The sequence below is a fragment of the Aulonocara stuartgranti genome (assembly GCF_965226115.1).
Source record: "Aulonocara stuartgranti genome assembly, chromosome: 18".
NCBI lineage: Eukaryota > Metazoa > Chordata > Actinopteri > Cichliformes > Cichlidae > Aulonocara > Aulonocara stuartgranti.
In genome coordinates, this window is record NC_138954.1 from 31,583,662 (window position 1) to 31,604,012 (window position 20,351).

A 20,351-nucleotide genomic window follows, 5' to 3' on the forward strand; every position below is an offset into this window, starting at 1 on the left:
AAGAGAGATGGGCCACGGACTACGGAAGAAGGAGAGAGAAATGGGGGGCCATCCTGACACATTCCTCAGACCGATCGAGTTTCCACCTTCACAATGAAACCGCTGCTGATACTCTCATACGCAAACACCCTGAGCTCTTCTTGCCCAGGAAGGCTCTCTGACTGACTGGAAGAAACCAAGGGAAAGAGTAGCCACCGATTCAGAAAAACAGCTGTTTAAACGTGTATTTCTTAGGGAAAGTGAAAAAGGGGATGTGATAAATGAGAGAGGAAGGGTGTGAAAAGGCAGGGATAAGACTACAGAGTAAACAAAGTGAACTGAAGGTGATATCGGCAATCGCTGATAGGTGCTGGAAGTTACTCATCTATAACCTTGTACAGGAAGTTTAAACAGGCCCTCACTCTTCCTCCAGAATTAAATGTGTAATACTGAATGTTAAAAACGGTGGCAGTTTAATTTTTATTAATAACATTAACAAAAATGTTATTCGTGTTGTTCTTCAGAGACTTTCGACTAAAAACCAAAAACGAGTTCTTGGCTCTTCTCTTTGTTTAAAAACGAAGCCTGACTCTGTTTTAATATTAGCGGTAAATGCAACTGATCCTCAGATGTGCCCGTTAGCAGGCCTTTGATCACTAACTCACACTTGTACACAGGGTGCAGCGGCTCACTGCTCAGGAGTTGTGACCCTTTTGGTTCCCCGTGCTTGCCCATGATGGGCCTAGAGATGTCTGTCTATCTGCACATACTATTTTTGTGCATTGCATCTACACTCAAGACAGCTTCAGCATTTGACATTAAAATCGAGATATCTCCAGCATGCTGAACTTCAGCACTTGAAATGTTACCCACATGACCCGAGACTGCCCGAGCTACCCTCCTCAAATTGATCCGCTTCTGTTTTCATGTGGAACTGAAATCTTCACAGTTCCACTTAGTGGTTAATGGTGCCAAATGCACCGTTGGGACGCTCTGGACATGAGCTCTTTACAGCTGATGAGAAATAAGCCCTTTCACCTGTTACCTGACACTTTAATCTGGTTTACTACAGTGACGTCCCACTCAACACCAACTATGACACACACAGTGACCGTAATAGTGCATTAGTCCTACCTGGTTTTTTTGGGAGTCTTGGGCTTGGGTGTGGAGCTCTTGGCCTTCTTCTCCTTGGGCTCTTTGGGGGTCTTGGGTGTTTTGGGCGTCTTCGGGGTCTTGGGCTCTTTGCCCTCAGTCTTCTCCTTTGGTTTCTTTTTCCGTTTTTTCTTCTCTTCCACCGGTGGTGAACTTCCCTCTAAAAGTTCTGTGCCAGTAATGTGTTCACCACCATCACTTCCTGTTCCTGGAAATTCAGACTTTACGTCTTCCTCGCGTCCTTCTCCCGCTTTCTTCCCTGTACCTTCTTCCTCTCCATCCACTACTTTTGCCTTCTTCTTCTTCTTCTTTTTTGGCTTGGTCTCCTGGTCGTTGGGCTTCTCTGTGCTGATAGGCTGACCGGGGGCACCGGCACCAACTGTTGGCCTGTCAGGAACCGCCATCAAAACGTCACCTGACGGGTCCGTGGGGGAATGCTAACAGGAAGGAGAAAGACATGCAAGTTACTCGTCAATTGAAAATTAGAGGCACTGAGAGAATAATACATACATTTACTATAACAAATTACAGAGAAACTGAACATAGCATTAATGTAGACAGTCCAGGAATGGTGCAAAGCCGCTGCCAGGAGATCAGCTGATCTCAATGCAAACAAGATGCAGAGGAGGCTACCCCCCCCCCTCTGTCCCCTTCTGGCTGCCTCTGCCTCAATTTTATCCTACAACTTAGACATTCACATTATTCACACTCTCACTACACATACATATAGGATCTTGGGGGTGGGCACAATCACGGAGTCCAAATTACCATCAGGGTGTACACCCCACCCCTGGCGTCGTTGCCCACCTCTCAATTTTAAATACACTTAGACATTGAGGGCAGCAGGAGGGACTATGCGCTTACCTGCTGCTCTCTGGCAGGTAGCTCCAAGCCCTCCTGGGTTTTAATTGCACCTTAGAACACACATGCATCAACACTACAATGAGCGGGTGGAGGGAGGTTTGGAGTCTTCTCCCACCCCCATTCTCTGCGGCCTGCTGGAGTGGGAGGGCTAGGTGGAGTTGGCCGTCCGACTGCGGTCTGGAGTGTGGGGCCTCCCTGCTGCTACGGAGTCGGGGTGGTCTGCCTCTCCCCACCGCAGGGAAAAGGGTAACACCACCTGGGTCTGGGTGCAGTTCCCCCCTCCAGGGGCAAGGGTACCTAGACCCGGTTTGTAGAGTACGCTTGGGGAGTGTGATCGTGTGTACAACGTCTCTTTATGTCTGTCTCCACGTTGGTTGAGTGTGGAGTGAGTGCATATGAGAGCATGAGGGGGGGAATGGATGTTTGTGTCTGTGTGTGCCTGTATGTCTGTGTCTATATGTCAGGTTGGGTATCAGACGCCACCTCTCTGGGGACACCTCAGGCCCTCCAAGGTTTGGAGGCCTATCTCCACCCACCACCACTTCCCCTGCCGGTGGCGGACTCCCTCAGGTGTCGGTGCGTTGGTGGTTCTTTGTGTCTGGGGGTGGGCGTCCAGGTACACACCGGCTCACTCCTTGGCGGCCGCTTATCGGGGCCTGGAGCCTGGGGCTCGCTCGGGCCCCTTCGGGGGTGGGGTGCCCCCGGCCTCTCGGCCTGGGGCTCGGTCACGGGGCTGTGGCCCCCTCACACTCCCTAGCAGATCGTTACATGGAGAAACCTTTGGAATACAAGCGCGCTGATCCACACAGGTATGCACACGGGTGTTCACTGCTCGTAGACCCAAATTACACCTTTCTTGGCTGCTACTTCGAAGCACATCTGTCCTGCGTGCTGCACAACAACATTGAATATTTAGTATTTACTGCTGTTTACACTTAGCTAGATTAATGCGATGGTGTTGTGTTTAGTATGTTGCTTTGTTTCTTTTTTTTTTGTCTTTTTTTGCTTGTTTTCTATTCTTCTCTCAACAGGTGATCCAGGAGATTTTTATTTTTCTCCCCCCCTTTCTCACTCTCCCTCTCCCCTTCTGTTTTTCCTTTCCTTCCTCTTTCTTTCTCCCTTTCCTATCTCTCACTCATGTCTGTCCCGTCTGTAACATCTGGAAATAAAATATAATAAATAATAAAAACAAAGATCGACCAAATGGACCAATACGGCAATGCCACGATGATCCATTTGGCAAAGTAAATCCATTGGGTATCCTTGTTGGTCTTCAGACAACAGTTCTGATGGCTAAAGAACCAAATGGGACAGGCGGAAAAAAAACAAAAACAAAAAAAAAACAATTTATTATTTTTGGATTACTGATTATAAATCTACTAATCATTTAAACTCTAAAACAAATAATCTCAAATGCGGACTGGCTTCACTGCTGGTTCACCTGTCAATCAATACTGATATAAATTCTGCAGGGTGGGGTATGAATCTGTCAGTAATGGCAGACCAGAGCAGAGGGGGAGAAGGGACTCAATCATCTATCCATGAACACGGTTGCCACCTCCTCCCTCCCTTCAACTCCCTGTTGCTGCAGCTTCCGCCCCCTCCTGCCTCGACTCCAGCAGCCTAACCTTAGTAAACAAACTGGCTGACACTTCATCTTTCCTCCTGTCTCCAGCAGACTAAATCCCATCTCCTTGCTCCTTCTCCCCTCCACCACCACCTCTTCTTTGCTCCCAAGTAAGCTTTCTGTGACAGGAAACTGGTTACCAGCTGTTGGGAGCCTTTCCAACTGCCTCTCCTCTTTCTCCCTCTCTCTTCCATCCCTCCCCCCTTTCTCTCCCTCCAGCTGCTCAGGGTCCCAGTAGCAGATGGGAAATCAGGCATCATGACACGAATAAATTATCTCCATACTTCAAAAAGGCGCAGCGAGGGAGCGTGTGTGTGTGTGTCATATGAGAGCAAGAGACCAAGCCTTTGAGAGTGTGTGTTTGTGCGTGCATGTGTAACACATGTGTGCAGTTGTGTGTGTTTCAATGAAGTGTATGAGCATCAGCAAGTTTACAGCAAAATGCCTCAGCAGCGCACACACACAGCTTGTTCACTTGGAGGAGGAAGCGCTTGCTATCACTGCAAGTCCACTTCCATCAGGAGAATGCAAATATGTGTGTGCGGGGACACACACACACACACACACACACACACACACACACACACACACACACACACACACACACACACCTAACTACTGCAAGGTCACATCACACAAACCTCTACACACATGCACACAAACACCTGCTGACACACACGTAAACTGAGCCTTTTAGGCACACAAACAGGAGGGGAGTGAGGGATCGAGAGAAAGAGGGAGAGATGGCGAGGGGGGATGTGGTGCCAAGAGATAAATCTGTCCTCCTGCCAAGCTTCCTAGATAATCAATCACAGGAATGACAATGGAGACACACACAGTGTGTACACAAACACACATGTTCGAGTGCTGCGTCAGGTTTGGCGTTCTGCAGGGTGAATTCATCTGCCATTTCCACAGGTACTGGTTTAAATCCAGTGTTTCCATCAACAATGGAACGTTTTATTGTTCTTTTCTGAGACATGATCTCCATTCACTTCCAAAACAGATTGTAATATCATACCCAATAATTGGATTTCATAAAAGGGGGGAAAATCCTTAAAAGACCACCAACAGAAGAGCTGCATGGCTAATGTAACAGATTCAGTAGGTGAAGAGCGTCAAGTGTCAGCTCTCAGCGAACAGAGGGGAGGACAGGAGGGGAGAGTGTGAGGATGAAGGTGAGTGAGAGGAGAGAATAGTGCCATGGTTAAATCAACCAGGCAGAAGCACTTAATATACACCTATTACGCTCACATCTTGCTCCATGTTTTTATTGTTTGACTCCACTAAAGCTGCACTTCTTGATTCACAGTTCAAAATCTTTATCACACTGTGGCAGACTACACATTTGATTAACAACTGAAAGAATCCTGGAAAATCGGTTATAATATCCTGGGATGTGGTGCAGCCCCTCCATTTATCCTCCATCTAAAACAGTTTAAGCTCATTCTCCATTAAGCCAACTTTGTTCTAATTGACCTCATTGACAACTCGTCAGTAATAAGTCAAAATATCAGAAGAAAACTGAACAGTGTCCAACATTTGTCACGTTTTGTGACTATGGTATAAAACAGAAATTACAAGATCAAAATTTAATCACAGTGATTATATTCTGATAATTATTAGAGCAACATTGAAGCACAAGCTTTGATCAGTTAGTTCTCACACAGAAATGGTTGCGTAAGCTTAATGTACTGGGTATGAGGTTAACTTTTTAGAATCTGAGAATCTTTATTAAAATGTAAATTTCTGAACAAATCCCAGATTCACCTGATTAACTCAAGAGAATCGGCCCAACTGGTTAAAAAGGGGAGAAAGGATTCACATTCTAATTATATCTGTATCTATATCTCTATATCATATCTAGGATTGGGCGGTATAAACGGTATATGGTAGAAACAATATGAATTTGGCCAATGGTAGAGATTTAGACTATACCGCTCCACCGCGATAGCGCATGTTGATGGTGTCATCAAGCTGCGCCCGTTTTGGTCGAAAGCATTGCAGCAGCTGCAAGCAATATCATCTGCAAATTATGTCGGGCGACAGTAATAGTGAAGAGAAAAGCATGTTCTGGAATATGAGGAAAGCCGAAAACTGCGCTTCCTCTACTTCCGTACCACTGACTAATGTTGAATTCTCTGGCAGCTGCTCTATTCCCATGTTGTTGCAGTATATTAATGACTAACCTCGTATTATGGATGGATTATCTCAGTTATTCTCCTGACTGAAGTTTGGTCCTTTTACAGCATCCTGCCATGCGATTGCATTTGTCCCTAACCATCGGGAACCCTCACGTTAACTTTTATCAAGTGGAAAAAAGTTAGCATTCATCCTTCAGCTTATGCTAACATAGCTGTGTCGCTAGCGATTACGTAGCACATCATTATATACCAGCTAGTCCAACTTCAGTAACCCTACAAAAGTCACTGCTCTTTATTTTCGGTCTTCATTCATGTTGGAAGTGATAGCAGAGCTGTACGTTTGAATTTTTCAGAAATCTCTCAGTCAGAACCAGAGATGGGCAGTAACGTGTTACTGTAATCTGATTACTTTTTTCAAGTAACGAGTAAAGTAAGGGATTACTATTGCAAAAACGGTAATTAGATTACCGTTACTTTCCCGTAGGAACGCTGCGTTACTGCGTTACTAAAACCGTGATTTTTTTGCGAGAATGTCTCACGACAGTGACGTAAGCGAGTGCGACGTTCGTGACAACAGCTGTCTGCAGATCAACAATGGATCATATATGAGCATGCAGCGTTTAAAGCGTGGAAGTACTGACCTTTGAGTTTGATTCCATAAAAAGTGACAAAAACATTAGTGTCCGTTGTGTGTGGGAAGAAAACTTATTTTTACTCCGAAACCCCCCCCCCCCCCCAAAAAAAACCCCTAAACAAGCTCCGAGTGCGCAACGACGTAATGGGAAATTCACAGAGAAACTCGCGGATTCTTCCACTGACCGCTGCGCCACACCTGCACTAGAGCACACCTCCACCTACCCCACTCCTGCTTTACAGGTGAAAATAGAGCAACAGGACTGCTAGTCTTTGATTTTATTTACTTTCTGCTGTGTTTTACTTGCATCTATTTGAAAGACTGAGTGTAAACACAAAAAATATTTTATTTTATGTGCTGGAACGTGCAGAAAATAGGTTTAAATGTTAAACTAATTTCTTCAAGTCAGAGAATGGTGCATATAATTTAATTTTTGCTTGACGCATAAAGTTAAAAGATTAAAACTGATAAAACAAGTTTAAAAAAAAAAAAAGAGAGACTTTTCCATTTGATTACATTTTGTATGATGGATTATGCAGAAAAAGTAGAATTGGGTTGAAAGATCTATCGCTTTATCACCTATTCAGGTTGTAAATCGTGTTTTTAAAAGTAACTAAGTAATTAATTACTTTTGAAAATAAGTAATCAGTAAAGTAACGGGATTACTTTTTTGGGAAAGTAATCAGTAATTAGTTACTGATTACTTTTTTCAAGTAACTTGACCAACACTGGTCAGAACATGGTATGTCATGTTCAGGTGGAAACTAGCGAGCTAACTTCGTGCTAACTATTAACTCGGTTAAATTTAATAAATTCTGTTTTCATGGATGTCTGGATGTTAAACTTAATTGTTAAACCTGGTAAAGCAGCAACACTGATCATTTTATTAAAGATGAACGAATTTAGGCAGTTTTTAACTCTCAGTGATGCCACAGTGATCGTTTCACTTTAGGACCTGAAGCAGACGGAGTTTTGCACCCAGATTACTCCGCGAGGCTCCTGACTACAGTAGCCGTAATGCTCCAACAATCCATCAAGCGGTGCGGCTTCGTAGCTTACCAAAGTCATACTAAAACATTTTGACAGATTTTTGAGCGCCGTGCACCACATAAAATCGGTTCAAGGTCAGTAAGCACAACCAGAATTCATACATAAGGCGCACCGGAGCATGTTTCAAATTATACCACAATATGGATTTTAGGCCATATAGCCCAGCCCTAATCATATCTAATTGGTTAGATCAATGGCAGTCACTAGACCAGGGGTGGGCAATCTCAGTCCACGAGGACTGGTGTCCCTGCAGGTTTTAGATGTGTCCTCGAACCAACACAGCCGATTTAAATGGCTAAATTAGCTCCTCAACATGTCCTGAAGTTCTCCAGAGGCCTGGTAACGAACTAATCATGTGATTCAGGTGTGTTGACCCCAAGGTGAGATCTAAAACCTGCAGGGACACCGGCCCTCGTGGACTGAGATTGCCCACCCCTGCACTAGACTATAATGTAAAAATTTGCAAATGTTAGCAACTCTCAGCCTGAATTGTCACCTTTTGGGACAAGGTGACTGTGGCTAAGATGGTGTCAATGCCTCTAAAAGGACACATGCTTCTTAACCTCCTAGGACCTGGCGTCCACATATGTGGATATCACATTTTGGGTTATTTAGACCAAAATACTCAATTTTGCTCTACAAGGGCCTGATATCCACTTACGAGGACATTATACTGCTACTGTTCTATCGAAATTTTAAACGACTATCCTCATAAGTGGCTCTCATTTTTCTCAGAAACAAAAATTAGGTAAAAATAAATAAATAAATAAATAAATAAATTAGTAATTCTTTGTTTTTACATTCATCAGGTCCCAATCAGCCCAAATATCAAAGAAATTAAAAATGCATGCCGTGGAAGAGTTTGGGTTTTAGGAGGTTTAAGGAATTTTTAACACCAGAAATTCCTTAAAAAAAAAAAAAATGGTGCATTTCTTTCACAGATATGAACACTGGTGATCTGGAAATTTCAGTTTAAAATATAATGCAAGAAAACCTGGATGCTTACACTTAAAACATAGTCCTGAGTTTGACAACTTAAGCAAAGGTCAAGTGAGCCATATGCTGAGGGGATAAATACTGCACACCACTTTGTTATATTATTCTAATAACATAAACTTTGCTTGCTTTTGTTGACACTTTATGTGTAAGATGGGGAACATGTTCTTTTTAGAGAGAAGATTCAATACAAACAAATTTCTATCCTGGTGGAACCGGTTCCCACCTATAGCACAAGGGCTCACTGACTCACTGGTTTTATGAGTATAAAAAGGATGTGAATCATATACTGTGGCCTTCTCAGTCACCAGTATAACACAGATAAACAGCTTTAGGAGACTTTGGACTGTCATGTAAGGCAGTGCTATCCAACAACATAATCAAAGCACCAATGAGGAGATATCAGGAACAACTGTACTGCCCGAAGAGGTACTAGAACAAAACACTTTTTTCCTTAACCTCTAACATGTCTATGTTGTTATAAAGTATATATGCCTATAACTTGTATAGACATATATATATGTAACAAGTACAAAGTCATACTATCTGCTGTCAATCTCCATTGATCATTTTCACTTAGTTTGACTTTGTGTGTCCAGTGAATCCAGAAGACAAGTGTCCATCCCAGCATCCATCTATTATTATAGACAGACAGTTCAGATGGGATAAATTTCAACTTTACCAAGAGAAAAATCAATGAAAAATGAACTGTGCTCGTGTGTTGAGTAAGCAGTCAGCTGCAGAATATTTTCATTCGCCGAACTTCGAAAAAACGAGCACCCGGCGTCTTCATATCAAAGCAGCATTTCCTCAAAGCTACAGAACCCCAGTAAGCTAGATGTATAGCAGAGCAGGGGGAGGGGTAAGACAGGCGCGTTATATGTCAACTAGAGTGCTGCACACAACATAGTGTGCGTGAGATGTAGAATAAAGGTCACACCCCAGCACTCTGCCAGAGCTTTGACCTTGAGCTGCTGACGAAGGCACGCGTGCATGTGTGCGTGCATGTGTAATAACCATGCTTAGTGAACAGATGGAGCTTAGAGTACCAGACATGCAGTCATCATGACTGACTGACCAGCTTGGTGTGTGTGTCTGTGTGTGGGGCTCTTTCTAACAAGTGCATCATGAGGCGCACAGAAACCTTGCTTCCCGGGCCACATGCACACGCTACTCTAACTCCTCTAGTTAGGCTATCCTATTTCTCAAGGCACATTCACTATTCCGTTCCAGAGCACCGTTGGTGTGTGTGTAATGACGGGGGCTGCTGGGCCTGCAGCTAGAGCCAGAATGGCAGAACGGCACATGCAGTGCATGCCCCAGTGAGGAGCAAGGCTCACCAGTCAACCTGGCATGTAGGTCAGGAGTGCTGGATAAATTAAGTGTGACGGCTGAAATGTCAACCACTGAACACAGCGATGTAGGCTTGGAAGTGGGGAGGTGGGGAGGCGTGGGGGTGGAAGAGAAAATGGGGACTGGATCTTTGGGTGTGTATGTCCATAGGGCTGCTATTGTGTGTGAATGGGTCAGTGGAGAAAGGGGGCTTTGAGCAACAAAACAAGCTAATGGAAGGCGAGGACACGTGACGCAGGCGGCAATGGTGGCAGGCGGCACTCAAACCCACAAACGTGCTGGTCGCCACTGAGAATGTCTTCCCACCATTCCTGTCCTCCCTTCACTTGAGATTTTCTTTCGGTTTTTCACTTCTTTCCTCTTAATGTTTTTTTTCTCTCACTCCAAATCACTTAATCACACCCCATCCTCACGGTCTCCCTGTTGTCCAAACTGTCTCTCTGCACATCCGGCTACACAACATTAACTTAATGATGGCACCCCTGAAAAGGAGAGGACAAATAGTAAGACAGACAGGGAGAGCGGAAAGAGAGGAGACTGGGAGGAGAGAGACAGGAAGGGAGGTTTCCTCTACAGAGGAGGGGGATAGTGGAAGCAAGGGGGAGGAGAAATTATGCTAGTGGCGCCTCTGTGCATGCGTGTGCACGCGTGTCGCAGGATATGCAGCTCACAGGAAATAAGCGGCTGCAAAAATCCATACCCCCTCCCCCCACCACACACACGGAAACACAACCACCGTGCACAAGGCCCGCAGCAGAACACACAAAAGGAAAAAAAAAAAAAAACCATGAACAAACATACACAAAACCCCAGTGAGCCAGTGCCCAATGCACCGCTGTGTTCTCAAATGTCATGTACAGACACACACACACTCCTGCACACACACATACACACTTCCCTTACACTCCAAATACACACATTCCCCCACCCACATGAAAAATAAACATTCACATAAAATACACCCACACATGAAAACAAATGCACATAGTCTTGATCTCACTCACACATACTCAGCCTTGCTACCACATCAAAGTGTCTGTTTGACGGAGACTCACCTGTATGTGAGGCACTTTCTGTGGGGTAAGAGGGGGTGAGGAGAGTGGGTGGGAGGCAGAAGGTGGAGGTGCCCACGGGTGGGAGGCCTGGTTGGGGGGAGGGGGCGTGCTCTGCAAGTGATGAGGGTGTGAGGGCAGGTGTGTGTGCTGCGTCTGAGGGCTCTGAGTGGGTGGCCCAAGGCCCTGGTTTGGAGCCGGGATTCCATGTTGACCAACAGGCGGTCCCTGAAAACTCATGGGTGCCGGCTGCATATGCTGCCCACTTCGAGAGGCCTGCTGCTGGGTCTGGAGTAGACGCTGGTCTCCGCCCTGGCTTGCGGGGGCTTCGTGCCCTGGATAAAGCGACAGGACAAAAAAGGAAAAAACAAACAAAAAAAAGAATCATTATCGTCGTGTCACCCTTGTCAATTATTTAGATGGAATCAAGGCAGTATTCCTTTTTACCCTGTGTTTAATAATGAAATTCATCTGAACACTTTGATGCCCCCCCCCAAACAGATGTGGACATACTCTTACTTTTCCATATTTTGATCATTTCTCTTAAACAAAAGTCACATTTCAAGTATCATGGCATCAAATCATGTGCCTGTTTAAGCTTTACTCAGTATTTAGCCAATACAACCATGATGGAGATGGCTTTAGTTTCTAGTTCTGTCCTTTTGTAAATTGAAGAAACTGATCTTGATCGCCAATAAAGGATCAAAGTGAAGCCCGTGAACAGAACACTGCTTACCCTGCTGCTGCTGGAGCTGAGGCCTGTTTGGTCCCATTTGTGCACCACGCTGTGGCCCCATACCAGGATACATCTGCCCCGCACTGGGGGCCATGCTATGGGGTTGCTGGTGTTGGGGGTGTGGGGCAGGCAGCGGGGTTTGTGGAGTCCTCTGTGGATGGGCCATAGCACTGGGTGGAGAATGCATTGCTGTGTATCCTGCAACCTCTGGGGGCCCAGCTAGCCCTGTGCTAGGAGGTCTGCCCTGTTGGGCGGGAGGAGGGGTCGGGGCTCCCAAAACCCGCATTGGGGACATGGATGAAGGAGAGGAGTAGGTTCCCTGAGCTGGGGGGGCAAGATGGGACTGGGCTTGGTTTTGGGGTTGGGACATATTTTGCGGGTGGTTTAGGGGGTGCATAGGCTGGCTCTGCTGCCCTGCCTGCTGCTGCATCGGGGCAGAATGAGTCTGATGGGCTTGGTGTGGTGGTCCAGGGGGGTATCGTTGTCCCTGCTGCCCTGCTGCCGGGCCTGTTCCCTGGTTAAACCTCTGGCCAAGCTGCCCTGATCCCATGGGCTGGCTGGCATTAGCACTGACATTAGTATTAGGAGCCTGGCCCATCCCAGGTCCTATGGCACCATACTGGGGCTGATAGCCAGAGTACTGAGTACCCCCAAACCCTCCCATGCCTTGTTGGTGGTGGGGGTGCGGCGGCTGTCTGGATGGGGAGTGTGGATATCGGGATGTGTGTCCCATATTGGGATAGCCTTGGGATTGTGCCTGAGGCTGAGGGTGTCTCATCTGGTTACCCCCGATTCCAACATGTCCCAAGTAGTGAGATGTGTCCTGAGCAGGAGGGGGTGCCATGCTCTGTGGAGGGTAGTGTTGATTCATGCGGGCTGCATTAGATGTGGGTGGACCTTGAATCCCACCATAATTGCCTTGAGACATTTGGTAGCTTCCCATCTGGTTGGGAGTAGCCCCTGGTTGTGCTGGAGCCTGTGGATAAGCTGGTCTGGTCTGCTGCTGCTGCTGGCTCCAAACTCCCCCACCTCCTCCTCCTCCTCCAGTATCACCCTGGTACCCATGGTGGGGGTTGCTAGCGTTAGCTGGGTTACTGTGGTAGTGGGAGGTCATGCCATTCATAGCCGTGTTCACATTTGGGGGACCTTGGCTGGGGCCATTCTGAGCCATCATTCGTCCTCCAGGGGTGCCGGCTTGATCATAGCCTGTATACGGGCCATGGTCGTACATTTGCCCCAATTTAGGCTGTGCTGGGGTAGGCCCACTCCCATGCATCATCCCCTGGTGGTATCCCCTGCTTCCCTGGTGTTCATGGTTCAGAGCGGAATTTGTCTGCTGGGCAAGAGGAGCAGACTGGCCTGGGACCGACTGCTGAGGAAAGCAGTCTCCTAAACCATCTAACCCATCTGAGAACAGCCCTGGGTCGTCCCCGAATAAGCTCAACATCCCAGGGTCCGCCATGACTGGATGGAGGCCCCACAGATGGCGGGGACTGGATGGAGGGAGATTTGTTGTGCGGTGAGAAGCTAATCAGATAGCTGCTAATTTGAAGCTTTCCACCATGGTCCTCATGAAGGTTTCTGGTGAGACAGGAAGAGAAAAAGAAACAGTGGAATTAATGCAGGTATTCAGAGAAGGGCAAAGAGCTCCTGGATGCTTCACTATGAAAATAATTTACTTTAACAGTCCCCCGATGAACTGTCACATGCTGCCTTTGTTAATTGATACAGAACTAGTCTTCAATAGTTCTGTATTAATAAAGTGTTTACATAGTAAATCCACAGCCACCTAACTTAATCTACTCATGTAGTGTGATACTATTAACAGGTATAGGACTCCATATGCCAGTAACAATATAATATACCAGTTTCTCATATTAACTTTATATTCAGCAAGTTGTTTTATCATTTTTTGATGAATATGAGCGAATGACTTCATCCACAATTACTCAGTCCTCCTCACTCTTATTTCCAATGATTAGTCACTGCTAAAAAGCTGTGAGAGTCCCCAGCATCCTTCAGCAGCTCACCTAGAGAGCATCTTATCTGGTTTGCTCCAACTAGACTATATTAGGCTGCAGCTGGTCAACGAACCCTTGTTCTGCTCTGCTCCAGGGCAGCTCTAAGCAGAACCTACAACAGGTGGAGAGCTGGTTCATTTTCAGCTACACCAAGCTCACAGAGGGTGGAGAGCAGAGCAAGGAGTACAGCCATCAGCTGCAGTCCAACACACGGACGTGGAGACTCACTGGAAAAGCAACTGATTTAGAGGCTAGTTACACTAATAATAATAATAATAATAATAATGGATTGGATTTATATATATATATATATATAAAAAAAAAAAAAGGATTTATATAGCGCTTTTTCAAGGCACCCAAAGCGCTTTACAATGCCACTATTCATTCACTCTCGCATTCACACACTGGTGGAGGCAAGCTACGGTTGTAGCCACAGCTGCCCTGGGGCAGACTGACAGAAGCGAGGCTGCCATATCGCCTACACCAGTAGGCGGTAGGGTGAAGTGTCTTGCCCAAGGACACAACGACCAGGACAGAGAGCCCAGGGATCGAACCGGCGACCTTCCGGTTACAGATACGCTTCCCAACCCCCTGAGACTACAGTAACTTTTGCAACAACATAATCATATCATAAACCTGAGTACTGATGGTGCTGATCACCTGTACAAAGAGACAACACAGTTTAGTTTAAGCTAGCATCTAAGATGTATTGATCAGCAACGGGTAATCAGATGAGCATGAAAACCATTTTTTCTCCTCCGTGGTTGGTATCGTATAAAGTTAGACATTTCTTGTAGGGACATTTTCTACAAAGGTAGCTTTTTGAATTCAGGAGTAAAAGCCAAGAACACAATTTATTTTGATTCTTTTTCCATTCTTAGAAAATGCTTTTCTTCTGCATGCAGAACTGAACTGCCATCTTTATTAACTATGGTATGATGGCCTCACTCGTAAAGATTTGTTTATCCGGTGAGGTAAAACACGAAGATGTTAAAAATTATTTTTTTTTAAAAGGCAACCACTGAATCAAACTTTTCTATATCACCCCACCCCCAAGAGACCATCCCCCACCTCCATTTTTACTAAACAAAGAACTTCTTTCTTTTCCAACACACACTTGGAGTCATTGAGTGTGTGTGTGTGTGTGTGTGTGTGTGTGTGTGTTAGAACAAAGGACCCAGCAGATGCAGCTCTGTTTGAACAGCAGCAGCTGCCATTCAGCCAGCCAGAAAACAGCAAGCCAACAGGCCACAGAGCCTGCCCATACACCAGTCAGTCAGTGGTTAGCTTTTCAGTCAGCAACTCATTCAGCTGGCTAACTAACCAGTCAGTCCTGGCAGATGTTTGAAGGTACGGGAATTAGCCACCTGCTACCTGTGGGCTTCCCTTTCCCTCTGTATAAAAAACTAGATTAAAATGCGTATGGGAAACTTATTGCTAAGAACTCAGCATTATTTGTGTGATAAAATTAGGAATCTGAGAAGCTTAGAGGCCAATGTAACAAGCGAGTGAGTGTGAGTGAGAGGATGGAGGTAGGTGGATCTGAGCATGCTTGAAGTGTGTGTGTGTGTGTGTGTGTGTGTGTGTGTGTAGTGGAGATAGAGAGGACTGGGGGAGGTTTGCTTGTTGCTTCTATGCGCTGCAAAAACCAACAGCCAGCCGCTACAGAGTTCCCCACCCCCCCAAACTCCTTCGCCCCATTTCTATCCTCCTCCACTCCTCCCTCCCACATATTGGTTCATTATAGAGCTCGGCAGGTATCGGGGATAAAACGTGTCATTATTTCCACTCACGTAAAGTAGCACACAAGCATTAGCAAGTTTTCCTTCTTAATAAATATTTGGCACTGTAAAACTCCTCGTGCCCACACAAATAATCAAAGTAGGCAACTGACATTCCAAATCGTCAGATTTAGTGAAGCACCTCTCACTGCGGGCTAACTAGGTCTGAGCATACAGCCTGCTGAGGTCTATCACAGCATGGGGTGCATCCTGGACTGGCTCACGTGCCTATCACAGAGCTGGGCCTACATTTGGTGCAGTCTGCATGGCAGAGAAGCAGCACTTCTGCTACTGTTTTGTCAAAAATATGACCACACTTCACATAAAGCCTGCTGCTTCCTGTCACCAGGCAGATGTTTTCTCTTCAGCTTTACTCGAGAGGATAAAACTGTTAGAACTGATTGGTCCAACATCCTTTCACTGCTCCCACCATCTGCTATTGCCAGAAACTCTGAATGCTGTAAAAACTACCACGTTCTACTCAGTTAAAACACAGAAGTCAAAGTGATACTTTTAAACTAATCCAAGACTTTTTTTGTTTGAAAAGTTTCAAGAATCTAAAAGTTAACGTTTGAGACTAACAAGCACAAGTTATTTGTAACCAGATGTGATTCCTCAAAGTCTCTTTGCATACTCTTTAATGTCTGCTTTTTGGGTGACAATACCCTTATAAACTAAAGCCATTCACTAAGTAACATGACATTAGCATGACACAGCGCTACAGTGAAAAAGCTCTCCTTTAAGCCTTGAGCCTTTCTGTTGCAAAACTCCAAGATGCCAGCTGGGAGCATCCACTCTTGTTGTGTAAATAGCATTAAGAGTCCTTTCCTCCATACCTATGAGCCGTAAACAAGCTGCCTGTACGAACAAAGAGCTTATTACGGCAAAATGCAAAGGCATCCAAGACTTAAACTAGTGGTAGTTTCGTCAACAAGAGTTTAACTTTATATTGAGAACATTTTCACTGCTTTACCTGGAGCCATTTCTGACAAAGTGCCAGTCGCCAGTGACAAAAATACTATATCTGTCCTGTAAAGCAGGAAATCTGTTAGTCTTGGTCAGTTGGTTTTTAGTATTAAGTGACTGAATTGCAGGGAGGAGAGCTGCTAACACCTGAATGGCTTTACAGACAGTAACATGTTTGTTTACAATCCGAGTCTCCTCCTCTTCTGAAATTATAGCTATATATTTCTATAACTATATATAAAATAAGCACATTTAAGCTCGTCTCAAGCACAGTTGACTTTTCATGCAGTGTTGATGTAATGTGTTTTTTCCCCGTGTTCCTGAAAACTAGTTTAATCATCAATTAAAAATCACTAATTGGTCATTTAGACTTCTGAACATGTGAATTTAATTTACAAGGATAACAATTCATCTGAATTAATTATTTCACTCTTCTGCCAGTAACGCAACTTATTCTGCCACACCTGGATGGAGTCTCCAAATATCTGCACGTTGTCCTAATGGCAAAACTGTACAGTTGTGACTTACACAGCAGAGTGTTAGTCAGAGGGAACAGGAATGAAAATAAATTTGACATGCATGTGTTGAGACAGGGCCTCTGGATTACAAATAAGAACTTGGAAACTTGATTCTAAATACACATCAGCTAGGGCACACAGGTTATCAGTATCATATACTGGACAGGACCAATGATAAATGGGGAATTCACTGACCTTGGTCTATAAAGGAGATCTGATACTGTTTGTGTCAAGCTGACAGCACTTTTCTTGTAGAATTTGCTAACTTTGCACAAAACTCAGACACGCCCTTTGCCCCTTTTTAAGATCCCTGGTTGAGATGTGTTTCCATAAAGAAGTAGAAACACCTATAAAAGCTTTTCACTCGGTCAGCTATATTTTTGCTAGCTCCAGTAGGGCATTACTATAAACAGTAAACATGGACATGCCTGCTGGTGCACACTGAAGTTCAGCAGGTTCAAACTTCAAACTCAATAACCAGAGAGTGAACGTACATTTGTGTGTCCAATTTTGTTCTTGAACCGTTAGCTATGCATGATACACAGGTCAAAATGATCCTTATTCATTTCATATTTGGGAAGCAACCTCTACAGCTTCGTACACTTCAAGTCAACATTTGATTGGCTGCCCCTCTTAAACCGCAAGTTTAAGAGGGGCAGGGCTGTGTGCCTGAGAAGACCAAAGTAGGATATCTCCTCTGAGGAGAGCAGTGTGAATCATAAGCATCTGACTCACTAGGATTAATTGTACATAGATTAAACTCCTTTGAAAAATTGGCCGTGTTTAAAATGAGTCTCCACCAATGTAACACTATGACAGAAAATAAGGAAAAGATATTATGCCATGTCTAGTTGCTTTTGTATAAGTCATTCAAACATTGCATGGCAGCTAAGGCCAATGTGCTGCGTGTTCTTAAAGCAGCACATCAAGTGTTGCATTAGAAGAAGAAAAAAAAAAAAATTGTGTTCAGCTACTAGATTACCAAGAATACAGCAGCTCGGAAACGCAGTGCATTTCAGTCACTACAGGAAGGAAAGGTTTCTACTTGTGTCTGTGTCTCAGGTGAGAGTAATTGAGTGTAATGTCACATCCTTTGCAGCAAACTAGTGTGAGGGTAACTGATTTCCTGTCACACACACTCTACATATGAGTGAATCCCACATTACTAAATAAATGTAGCTATATAAGCACTTACTTGAGCCATCTATGTGTGTGTGAGAGAACAGCGCAGTTGCACGTGTGTGTGTGTCTCGAGGCTCCTTTGCTCCACTCATCCTCCTCATTTCTTGTCTGGCATTTAGAACTTACCCTCCCACAAGATAACACTCGTCTGCAACGAGTGGATGGAGCAGGATACACTTCATCTTGCTCTTTATTTCATCCTCCATCTCTCTAGCGTATCTGTTCATCCCTCTGTGAAACCTGCTTCAGTCATGGAAAAGACAAACTCCTTGTTCTCTTGATTTAAACTTTCTGTACCACTTTCTTTGCAGTTTTAGCCCAAACTTGAGTTCTTGCAGAGATCACACAGTGACATACATATATGAAAACACGTGCACAGTTTGGCCCAGCTGTCATTGCACAGGGAATTAGGTGAGCGACCAGTGTGCCACTTTAAATGCCAAATCTCATCAAAGGATGAGGCTTTTAGGCCCCTATGCTCCTCCTGCCGGACCACACTTATGCTGAGGAGCCAAGTAGAAATTCAGATATATCCATACTGAACACCACAGATGTATCCGTTTAAAAAAACAACAACAACAAAAACCCCATAAAAACAAACAAGCAAGCTGTCATCTGAGCCAACTGAATACATACCAGTCAATGTTTAGCATGAAGCAGCAAACACTTTGTCCCTTCCCAGCTATGCAAATCAGTATCTTGGCATGTGATGAGCCTTCATGCTTGACCCTCAACAGCAAGTATCCTTAGCAGCTCACATACAACAACATAGACCTCTCATTTTTATGATGCAGGGCAAGCTGTTGATAAGTAGTCTGTGTGCTATCGGCAGTATGGTAGGCACTTCAACCTCCTATCCAACAAATTTACTCAGCCATCCAGTGACATAAAAAAAGAAAGGTACTAACACAGCCGAAAGCTCATGCTCACTTAATGTGGCTTCACACGACCACACTGATGGTTATCAGCATTTTCAGAGGTGACAGTCAATGTAGGTTTTAACAACAGGGGTCAGTTTGAAGGCGGATGACTCAGATAAACAAAACTTCAGTATTAGAGAAAAACATTAGTCAAAAACATTGATGGTGATGAACAAGGTAAACATCCTTTTTAGTTGCTGTCATGTTATTAAATGTCAGTAACAGATTTCATGGGAAAAAAAAAGACGACAAGAAAGTGATCCACTTTCATGTCACAAGACACTGCAAAAATCCAGAATATCAATCAATTATATTACAAGAGTAATACAATTACAAAACATACTGAGCAGAAAGTGGCAAGTGAAACTAGTGGGGAAATCTATTTTGAGCAGCTTAAATATGTTATTTTAGCTCCAGTCTGTCACTAATTGCTCATATATAGAGTTGGAGGATGTGCTGGCGTAACAGCATCAAAACTGGATAAACTCGACCGCGTTTGGATAAATGTCAAATCTACAAAATGACATAAAATGCTGAAGGAGACGTAAAAGAGCACAACAAAATGCGCTATCAGCCGATATGTGCCTGGCTGATTACCACTATCACAAGATTAACTGATGTTTATCTGCAAATATATTTATAATTTTATATATATATTGGCTAATGTTTGATTAATTTCACCATACTGACAGTTATAATGGACAATTACAAAATCAACAAATCTAACAGTCGTCATTAAAACAATTCATTGTCAAATATGAGAACTTGTGTGAAAAATGATCTACAGCACACAAATGCTGGGTTTTATTAGTAATTTCTGTGCAGTGTAAAGAAAGCACTGGAGGCAGCTAAGACAGGGTCAGGATGGGAGAGAAAGGGCCTTTCCTTTGCATTTCTTTGTGTTGCAACTCCAAGCAAACCGTGTCCCAAAATAAAACCTAAGATACTGTATCAAGACACTGACCTTGAAGCAGCAGACACTCTCCAGTTTACACACAGCTAGAAGCAATATGAAAAGGGTTTGGTTCGGGCACTGTCAGAGGAGTGCACGGGCCTGTGAGGCAAATAACGTAATTACCAGCTCCACCTCACCTGAAAACACAACTGAAAGGCTCGTGTACGTATAGTTTTAACCAACTATACATGCATGAGTTTCAGCCAACTTGAAAAATACACATGCAATCACCAGCCAGGCTCAGGAATTCACACTGACTGTGCAGCTCTGTCAAACCACAATTATTGAGGCCACCCATTCAGCCAAGCCGAAACCGCAGAATATCACTGCCAAGTTAGTGCAACTGAATGGCCTTCTCTGGCTGCCGGAGGCATTACACAGCCTTTCACTGTAATGCATTAGAGATGGGCTTTCATTTAAC

General features: G+C 44.5%; 1 protein-coding gene across 3 annotated transcripts in view; it reads right to left on the reverse strand.

The window, feature by feature from the left end:
• chd7 (chromodomain helicase DNA binding protein 7) overlaps positions 1-20,351 on the reverse strand; it is a 72,268-nt gene that overhangs the window by 41,394 nt on the left and 10,523 nt on the right. For all 3 annotated transcript variants that reach the window (XM_082513534.1, XM_082513532.1, XM_082513533.1), the window contains exons 2-4: positions 11,588-13,168; positions 10,855-11,186; positions 1,114-1,568 (exon numbers count right to left, since the gene is read on the reverse strand). In XM_082513534.1, the coding sequence (XP_082369660.1) occupies positions 1,114-1,568; positions 10,855-11,186; positions 11,588-13,049 (2,249 nt within the window). In that variant the 5' untranslated portion in view covers positions 13,050-13,168. The remainder of the gene's footprint in view (positions 1-1,113; positions 1,569-10,854; positions 11,187-11,587; positions 13,169-20,351) is intronic.